Here is a 10,408-nt window from a genome sequence, read left to right as displayed (position 1 = left end):
ATTGCATGCACTGCAGTGTCTGAAGAAGAACCACATAATAGCAGAGGACAGCACCTGCAAGTGGCCACTGCGCAACATAACTACAACTACAGACTGTACCAACTGTCAGATGTGGGAAACCTGTGATGGTAGGAAAACTCAAGGTTGAAACAAGCACATACACTCTATAATAATCATTATTTGCAAATCCATCTCAATCATCTTTGTACAGATCAAACAAATAAGTGCCGCTGTAAGGACTCTGCAGAGTGTTCAACCCCAGGATTTAATGTGTGTGTTCGTGTTGGGGAGGATGCAACTGCAGCCACACAGACCATGAGTGAGTGTGAAGCAGGACTACGCCGATGTAAAGCAGAAAAGGTGTCAGTTGTCAATATCCTGCCATGCACTTCCTGAGGATACAGGAGGAAGGTTGACCTTACAACTCTATTATACATTCCTTATAGTTCCTGAATCAGTATTTTTTAGGTAAAGGAGCATTATTATGCATGTATAAAGTCAAATACATTGTATTGAACCAGCAAATAAAAAATAAAGCACAAGGTATGCTTAATTTCTTTACATTATTGTACTTTGCACTATTTGCCAATCATATTAAGACCCTGCGATTTCTCTCTAAAAAATGAATCAGGCTTTATGTAGATGTAATTATTAATGGTATCCACAGCCATTTCCTGACAGCCTGTAAGTTTCTTAAAATGTTATCAATTGTTTAAGTCGCGTGCACAAAAGAGATTTGGGGTTTTGAGGAAAATAATTTCTAAAAGTCCCTGGAGATAATGTCTGAAAATCTGTGTTGTGAACTGAGATGGTCTATTTCGAAAGATGTGTTGTGCTTACTAAACTAGACAGTGCTCTGCCTGCCAAGTAAACCCCTGCTGACAGTCTATTCCTGCCGCTGGCTCACTGCCCTCTCATGTTGTGAGTGCATGTGGTGTGTGTGTCTCTCTGTGTGTGTGTGTCTGAACCTGTCTGTTATAAGTGTGTGAAGACACCAGCTACTTAATAACCCCCCATCACACAAATATGCTTATTGTTAGCAGATGTTGTGACCCTCGCTCACAACATGTTGTCCACAAAGACTGGTGGATGAAAGGAAAGTGCTAGAAATGCTCAGGAGCTATCACAGCAACTTTTAGGCTAATAAATAGCAGTAAAACTCCTGCAGTTAAAGTAGAATAAAGAAGTTTTATCAGTAAAATGCATCTAAAGTGTGAAAGCAAAATAGCTTATCTTGCTGCTAAATGGCTCATATCAGTGTGATGATCTTATATATTATAATTACTGTTGCAATCAATGATTTTTTTAGTCTATAAACTTTCTGAAAAAAGTGAGAAATGTTTGTTATAACTTCCCACAATTACAGGATTAAAATATCCTTTTTTGTGTCCAAAAATCCAAAAGTATTAGTTTACCATCATATATGAAATAGAAAATCAGCAAATCTTCACATTTAAGAAGCTGAAACTTGTTATATTCTTCCATTTTTGCTTCAAAAATGACTAAAACTATTAATTTATTATCAGAAAATAGTGAAAAATGTTTGTTATATTGAGACTTTTCCTCCGTTTCCAGATCAGAAACTGGTTCCAGAACAGGCGGATGAAGCTGAAGAGGACCGTGCAGGACGCGCTCGCTCACGCCTGCCAGGCAAACGTCGCCTCTCAGTTCATGCATTACCCCCCCGAGCTGCAGGCTTACAGGCCGGGACCGTACCCCAGATATCACTCAGCAGCAGCAGCAGCAGCAGCAGCAGGACAGGAAGCTCCAGCCGCTGCTTCATACGTGCATCCACACAGCCTGCAGTACAGCTCTGCCCTGCCTCTGGACTCTTTCTACCAGTACAGCAGCCTGCCAGGAGTGATTCTGCCTTCCTCCAATCAACTCACCCACTACCCGACTTACCCTCAATATTACTGACACTGCACAATAATCACCTGACTGTTGTGATATCTTATATATTTTGTCCCGCTGAGACAAAATGATATTGATTTAAAGGTTTTTTTGGAACAACATCTCATCCTAATAGGATCGACTATGATAGAATAAGATGCTTTATAAGAAAAATAAGCACAAAGTTTCATCAAAAATCAAACAGGGTGGCGTGCAATATTCAAATGTGTGTGTGTGTGTGTGCATGTGCGCGTGCGTGTGTGTGTGTGCACTTGTATAGTTTTAATGTATTTAAATTTGAATTTTAAGAAATGTTTTATTTGATTTTGTTGTTGTTTTATCACTGTGGAATCAGATTGCTTAAATAAAAATGATGATTATTAAAACTTTACAAATTAACTGTTCCTCATGTTTAATCATCTTTTAACTGATTATACTTATCTACTGCTACTTGAGAGCAAACTTAAACTTTTCTCTATAAATGCATCAAGAACTTTCATAACCAAACCACTGATATAATTATAATACGATCCACCACAAACACATGCACCTCTAAGATCATAATTAAACAAAAAATTTACAGACAGGAAGAAAAATTGCATATTTTAACCTACATGAACATTCCTCCACTGATCCCAAATTCTAGGTTTATTGGCCTCGTTACACGCACGAGAAGAGAAGAGGGGGTTATTTTGTTCGCTGCCACTAACAAACAGAGTAAAAATGGACATTCAGCCTGTTCTTCTTCAACCCTTTACATACTGTTCCTATTCTGACTCATAATTAGCCTCTACACCAGTTCACATTCATAAATTCACCATCTGTTATTAATACATGTTTATTCATCCTTAATGAAGCTGTCAGGGAGCAAACAGAGTGTATTCTAGTTCAATTTATAGGGGAAAATGACATTCACGACTAATATATGGTCGAGGAGAACATTTTCTTGAAAATGAAGAATTTTTTTATTTTTTAATAAATGCCTGTCAAATTTGACATTTGCTTATATAAAAAAATCATGGATTATATCTCAATTTTTGTATATTTGGTGTCACATTAGGAGAGGTATAGTTTTTTTTATAGCTCTCAAATGTAAAAATGGGTCAAATTTGACCCCTAACAGTAAGTGAGGGTTAAGTGTTTTCAAAGGTTCAAGGTTAAAAGTACTTGTCATTGCTACAGGAACAACGAGGCAGCACAGCATCTCTAGAAAACAGGCAATACATGTTAAGAAATGTGCAATACTACAATAAATAAATAAATAGATAGATAGATAGATAGATAGATAGATAGATAGATAGATAGATAGATAGATAGATAGATAGATAGATAGATAGATAGATAGATAGATAGATAGATAGATAGATAGATAGATAGATAGATAGATAGATAGATAGATAGATAGATGCCAACATACAGGACTAAAATCAATCAAGTGCATGAGCTGTAGAGAGGGCTGCTGTCGCCTCGCCTGCTGTATGAAAAAGCCAGTAACATTTGTTTAGTTCAGTTCAGGTTATGTATTTGGGGATTTGGGGGGAAGATGTTGCTTGTGGGAGGAAACTATTTGTCATCATGGAAGTACTTGTTCTAACAGATCTGAACCTTTTGGGAGCTGGTAGGCAGGGTGAGAAGTTTGTCTGGTGTTCCTGCATTTGTGCTTTCATAAAGACTCTACCTCAATCTTTGATCTATGTCTCAGATTGTGTCACATTCATAAATGCAGTTATTAGTGTGTCTGATTTTCATGAAAAACCACAACGCTGTGTGCTGTTGTCTTCTCAAACAAGGCTGTAGGACTGTACTTCAGGTCATTTTGAGGCAGGAGTTCATATACAGGCTGATTCTAATTTTTGTTGGCATTAAAAATCTAAAATGACTCCTGAATATGACTTAAATTTACATTTTGTCATTCGGCAGACGCTTTCATCCAAATCAACGAAGTAGAAGTGTTTAAGAAATACCACAAACCATGAACTTAAAATGAAATGGATTTTGTTTCCAGCTGAATTAACAGTGTTAGAAGAACTCTGAAACAAGATTTAGACCATAACTTAGAGAGAAATTACATTTATGGGCGATAATAGTGATTATAGATCATAATAATGATAGGGTTTGGTTGTTGGTTATAGTCTATAATCTCTCAGGGGTCTTCTGCTGGAGGAATCTGTACTAACAACCTCTTAAAAGTTCTTAAGATTTTGACTACAGCCCTGCATTTAAATACTTTTCTGATGCTTTCAGGACTTGAGGTTCATTCACTAAACCACTGCACCTCCTTTAACAGTGAATCTATCTTTTTCATCACCAGTTAACATATGAAATCTATAATACATACAGGCTCAGGGATTCACAACACAGGACAGATAAAGTGCTGAAGAAGCACATTTCCGACTGCTGCTGCTGTCACAAACAGCTGAGAGGAACTGTGAAGAGAAACCTGAAAACTTACCTGAGAGGCAACTGAACCTGTACTGCCATCTATAGACAGAGCTGAGTACTGCAATAATAATCTACTAAATGCATAAATATAGCTGCAGGTGGGATAAGTATATAAGTAAAAGTACTGCAGTATTATGAGCAATGTAGTATGCAGTATTACAGTAAAAGTACTGCAGTGTTATGAGTGATGTAGTATGCAGTATTACAGTAAAAGTACTGCAGTATTATGAGCAATGTAGTATGCAGTATTACAGTAAAAGTACTGCAGTATTATGAGCAATGTAGTATACAGTATTACAGTAAAATTACTGCAGTATTATAAGTGATGTAGTATGCAGTATTACAGTAAAAGTACTGCAGTATTATGAGTGATGTAGTATGCAGTATTACAGTAAAAGTACTGCAGTATTATGAGTGATGTAGTATGCAGTATTACAGTAAAAGTAGTGGTTTTGTCCCTCTGACTGATATATTATTATATATGACATCATTAATAGTGAAGCAATACTACAGTAAAGTACAAGTATATCTAAATTGTACTTCAGTGCAGTACTCTAGTAAATATACTCAGTTACTTTCCACCACAAGTATCATGTAAATTCAACAGTGTTGTTTTTAGTTGTTTATTTCTTGTAGTTCTATTTACATCCTTGTCTTTATCTAGCATCTTATCTTTCAGGAAGTTGCACATCCAGTTTCATTGTACTGCTGTGTAATGACAGTTGCAGTAAACAGTAAACAGTATATTACAGTATATTACAGTATATTCTATTATAATACCACACTGCTGAAATATGTTCTGCATTCAAGTTTTATTTCAGTGAAGGTGTAAATATTGGCAACAAAATGTGCCTGTTATGCAGAATCGCTGCTTTTAGATAGTTATAATATTATTAATATGAGATAATTAGCACTCATATATCAGTGTGTAAATGACATTTTAACATTGCTGTTGGAGGTGGAGCTAATTCTACCACTTTATATACTACTATTTATAATAATGCATCATATTTTCTAAACTTATAGCATGTTTTGTGTATAAAACATTAATCTGCGAAGTAATTACAGCTGTGAGGGAGAATGAAAGTGTGTCTGAAATGTAGAGAAGTACAGAAAACAGTAACATAAAGTATTAATAATTAATTAACTTATTCTCTCAACCAACGTGATAAAAGTGCAATTTCAAAAACTGAATTGTCATATTTCCTGTTGAGCAACACTCAAGCTGTTAACTCAAGTGAACAGTTTGTGGTCTAATTTAATATTTAGAACTGATTTTTGTGTGTTTTTTGACACCTGTGGTAAAATGTAGGACAGTGGAAACTTAACTCTTTTTTTTTAGGCCAAACATTTCAGTGAACGCTCCGCTCTGGTGAACCTGAACTGAAATTAAAGTGGGTTCATTACTAAAAACACCAACCTTCAGATGCAATTATGTTATCAAATGTGTGTGTATTTATTATAAAATATGATGCATTATTATAGATTTAACTACCATTGTAAGCATTAAAACTACCTAATAATAATAATGATGATATTAAACTTGCATGGTCCCTTTTTCCACATGAGTGCTTCTACTTTTAATACTATGAGTACATTTTGCTTGAGTTATTTTAGTATTATATTCATTACATTTACAGTCTTTTTAGCATCAAATTCCCTCTTAGTGTTTCCCTGTTGAGCTGTGGTGGAAGTATAGTATACTGGACCATAAAATAGTGATTTTGAATGTCTTTTGAATAATTAATCAAACATTTATTAATGACTGATGGGGGAATTTATGAATGTGACTTGTTGTAGAGGCTAATTATGAGACAGAATATGAACAGTATGTAAAGGGTTTAGTCAAACATCTTCCACTAACAATAACAAACCAGTTAGTTTTACTCATATTGGCCAATATAACCTATAAGTAGTCACCAAACTATTTTGTAAACATTTCCCTGAACTCTTGTCCACAATAACAACGAGATGTTGACACATTTCCCAACTGCAGCCAATAAAATTAAAAAACATATTATGTCATTTTAAAAAGAGAGGAGATTTCACAAGGAGAAGTAAGCAAACAGAACCTGACTCTAAGCCAATGGCTGAGCAGAGATATAACAAGTGGGGCGTGACTGACAAAAGTGACGGGTTTAATAAAGGAGGTTGTCCAATCAGAACGCTCGGTGATGCGACGTGTGTCGGTGAGGGACGAAGAGTGACGGATCAATAGGACCGCCGTAAGTTTGGAGTGACAGTCAACTTGGCCAATCAGAACGCTCGGTAACGCGAAGCGTGTCAGCGAGGGACCAAAAGTGAAGGAACCAATAGGAACGCCGCACGTTCAGAGTGACAGTCGCGTCATCCCATCAGAACGCTCGGTGACGCAAAGTGTGTCAACGAGGGACGAAGTGATGGGGGCGAGCTTTTCGGCAGGGTGCGCGCACGCAGAAAGGAACAGTGGGGCAGGAGCAGCAGCAGAAGCCGAGAGTGGAGAGAGAGCAAGAGAGAGAGAGCGAGAGAGAGAGGAGTTGATGAAGATGGCGGATGGAGACAGCGGGAGTGAGCTCGGTGGTAGCAGCGGGGGAGGAGGAGGTGGAGGTAGCGGCGGAGGTGGAGGTAGCGGCGGAGGTGGAGGAGGAGGAATGGGAGGAGGTGGAGGCGGAGGAGGAGGTGGCGGCGGCGGCTTCCAACACTTCCAGCGTGACCAGGAGACCCAGGAGCTGGCGTCCAAGCGTCTCGACATCCAAAACAAACGCTTCTATCTGGACGTGAAGCAGAACAACAAGGGCCGCTTCATCAAAATCGCCGAGGTGGGTGCGGGAGGCTCCAAAAGCCGGCTCACCCTCTCCCTGTCGGTGGCTGCAGAGTTCCGGGATTACCTCGGCGACTTCATCGAGCACTACGCCCAGCTGGGGCCCAGCAGCCCGGAGCAGATTGCACAGTCGACCGGCGCTGCAGGAGAGGATGCAGGGCCGAGGAGAGCGTTGAAAAGTGAGTTCCTGGTGAGGGAGAACCGTAAGTACTACTTGGACTTGAAGGAGAACCAGCGTGGGAGGTTCCTTCGCATCAGGCAGACGGTCAACAGAGGGCCTGGTTTTGGTGTTGGGGGCCCAGTGGGTGGCATGCTGGCTGGGCAGACCATTGCGCTTCCTGCACAGGGGTTGATAGAGTTCAGAGACGCCCTTGCAAAGCTCATAGACGACTACGGAGGAGATGATGATGAGTTGGGAGGTGGTGCAAGCTCTGCAGGAGGAGGAGTGGGTTACAACGAGCTCCCCGAAGGCACCTCCATCATGGTGGACTCCAAGAGGTTCTTCTTCGACGTCGGCTCCAACAAGTATGGGGTGTTCCTGCGCGTGAGTGAGGTGAAGCCCAGCTACAGGAACTCTATCACCATCCCCTTCAAGGCGTGGGGCAAGTTCGGAGGGGCCTTCAGCAGATACGCCGAGGAGATGAAGGAGATCCAGGAGAGGCAGAGGGATAAGATGTACGAGAGGAGAGGAGAGGAGTCAGAGGGGGACGACGTGGATGACGATTGAAGAAGAAGAGGAGGAAAAAGAGGCTATTAAATTAGGAGATGTGCAACATAAAGGGGGGGGGGGGGTGATTTTGCAGAGAAAAGAATATAAAATATGACAGAAAGTGCATGACAAATCGTGCTGTAATAGCCTACTTAAAAAACAAAAACAGTACATTTGCAGGGGGGAAATTATTGGTGTATTATCCTAAAACAAGAAAAAAGAAAAAAAATGTTTGTTAGAGGTGAGAGAGAGGAGTGGTTGTGTGTGAATCAGTGAAAATGATTTAAAAGAAAAAAAAGTGGATTCAATGTTTAAAAAATGAGTTGGTCTCATTAGTTGAGAGAAAGAGAAAAGGAAAGAGAGAGGAGAAAACGAGTGCTTTATTGTTAAAAAATTAAGAAGAAAAGAAAGGAAAGAGAGAATCTTCTAAAACCAGCAGATTGGTTTTTATAACTACAACATGAAGCCAATGAATGCTTTCCTATCTGCAACATAGTTTATATTTAAAGAGTAAGGAGGAGTCGAGCTGTTTAAGATGTTTTCCTTGCTTAGTTTAAAAAAGAGAAAGAGAAAGAAAGACAGAGAGAGAGAGAGAAGGAGAACTAGCATCCATTGTACTCCTGTTCCAGTCCAGGTCTCTCCTCCTAGTTTGTGGGATATTTTGTAAGTCGGTCAGATGAATGAACGAGAGGAATATTACACACACACACACATATATAAATATATATGTATTTAGAGAGAGATAGATAGAACAAGAGAAAGAAAGCCGGCTGTCACTCTGTGCATGTTTGCATTTGATGTGGAACAGATGCAGAGCTGTCAAACAACATGGAGCCTCAGCAGCATCAACACCAGCAGCAGCAGCAGGCTGTTAATTGAAAAAGATTACCCAAAAAATGTTACAGGGAAAGTTACTGAGAGGATTATCTGTAAAGCCCAAAACAACAAAGAGGCATCGCAGACTAAAAAAACAAAACATAGAAAGAAAAAAATGTTTAAAAAGATTTTGACTCCAGTAGTCAATGACAGTGTGTATCAGCTGGGTTTTATGTTATACATACGATCGTGGCGATATCTTTCAACAAAAAAAAGTATAACTTATATTATTATTATTTTACAGTGAGCATCCGTTACAGCAAAGCGTCTCTTCACACACCAGAGCATCCCTGGTTGTAGGAGGAGCCGGAAAGAAAGGAGAAGAGAAAAGGAGGAGAGGGAGAGGAGGAAAGGATTGAGGAAAGGACTGGATTTTATGTGTGTGAGTGTGTGTGTGTGTGTTTTTCTGTGGGGCAACATACAGATATTTTATGGGACTTTCCGGTGCTCGTTTTCTTTTTGTTTTTTTGCTCCCACATTGCCACTTATATACTTCCGAGGGTCCAAATATCTGGCAGTTTTTTGGACGGATACACTGACCTTCTTCTATATATATATATATATATATATATATATATATAAATGACTCTTCCACACTGCAAAGAGTCAGAAAAGTCAGTGATGAGTCTTGTTTTCTTGTGTTTTTTTTGGGGACATCATCAGCCTGAGCTGGACGGTATGAACATCTTTCTAATAAAAACCAGCTCGGATCCTTTTTTTTTTTTCAAGTCAAAATCTGACGTAACTTCCAACATCTTCCATCACGTGAAGAACCTGGAGACAGAAACGCAGCGATGGATGTTTCTGTTTTTTATTTTATTTGATTTGTTCCTAGTTTTTTTGTTGTTGTTGTTGTTGCTGTTGTTGTTTTCCAAAAAAAAAGAGAGAACTATATTGAAATGAGATTCTACTTATAGGAAAGATATTACTGAACAAAAACCAGCAAGAAAAAAAAAAGATATTTTGAAATACTTATTAAGATTTAAAAAGAAATTGTATTGTGTAAAAGAATTTCAAGACTTAAAATAAAAGGTTAATTTCTTAAAATGAAGTTGTGACTCAAACCTCCCAAATTATTATTATTATTATTTTTTGTTTTCTTTCCTAGAGTGAAAAGTATAACACTTCCTTAATTAAAGCAACTTTAAATGCAATACCAAATGTTGTGACTGTATATTTTTAAGCTCCTGGATTCATGTGGAAAGAAAATGATTCATTCTTGAAGACGAGCGACTGAAAGTTACCTTTATTTGCATTATTAATTAAGCTGATTCATCTTTTTTTCTATGTGCACAAAGTCAAAAACATGAGAAAAATATACATCACAGATTCCTGCAACCATCAGATAATCAAACCCAATTATATTCATTATATAAAACAGTAAAAATGCAGCAAATTCTCACTTTTACGAAGCAGAAACTGGAGAATATTTGTTTTTTTACGTCATAAATGACAAAAAAATATGATAAACCGATTGTCAAAACAGCTGCCAATTCATTTTCTATTGATCGGCTAATCGCTTCAGCTCTGAAACGATCAGGATGTCCTCGAGTATCCTTTCATCATCATCATCATGTTTATTTCTTTTATTGCTCGCAGACCTCACAGCAAATCATAACCAATATTTTCCAAACGTTGCGTCATTCACAGAGAAGAGAAGAATGAGAAGCTCATACTGGTGAAATCCA

The 10,408-nt window shown here is 38.4% G+C and overlaps 2 protein-coding genes and 1 long non-coding RNA gene across 3 annotated transcripts; all 3 read left to right on the top strand.

Moving 5' to 3' along the window:
- LOC133995217 (uncharacterized) lies at nt 1–561 on the top strand. The gene is made up of 2 exons (XR_009927140.1): nt 1–128; nt 212–561. It is a non-coding gene; the product is annotated as an uncharacterized LOC133995217 (long non-coding RNA).
- A 978-nt stretch (nt 562–1,539) lies between these two features.
- On the top strand, nt 1,540–1,920 carry ved (ventrally expressed dharma/bozozok antagonist). The gene has a single exon (XM_062435217.1). It carries the CDS (start codon nt 1,540–1,542, stop codon nt 1,918–1,920), a length of 381 nt encoding a protein of 126 aa, XP_062291201.1.
- A 4,911-nt stretch (nt 1,921–6,831) lies between these two features.
- On the top strand, nt 6,832–9,771 carry purbb (purine-rich element binding protein Bb). Its single transcript, XM_062434541.1, has one exon. The coding sequence runs from the start codon at nt 6,855–6,857 to the stop codon at nt 7,860–7,862; it is 1,008 nt and encodes a 335-aa protein (XP_062290525.1). The 5' UTR covers nt 6,832–6,854; the 3' UTR covers nt 7,863–9,771.
- Nucleotides 9,772–10,408: the final 637 nt, after the last annotated feature.

The sequence above is a fragment of the Scomber scombrus genome, chromosome 15, assembly GCF_963691925.1.
Source record: "Scomber scombrus chromosome 15, fScoSco1.1, whole genome shotgun sequence".
Lineage (NCBI taxonomy): Eukaryota > Metazoa > Chordata > Actinopteri > Scombriformes > Scombridae > Scomber > Scomber scombrus.
This window is presented reverse-complemented; position numbering and strand designations above follow the sequence as displayed.

Bases quoted from the DNA above. Each gene is read 5' to 3' on its own strand.
- ved (XM_062435217.1), top strand. From the start codon at position 1,540: ATGTTTGTTATATTGAGACTTTTCCTCCGTTTCCAGATCAGAAACTGG.
- purbb (XM_062434541.1), top strand. From the start codon at position 6,855: ATGAAGATGGCGGATGGAGACAGCGGGAGTGAGCTCGGTGGTAGCAGC.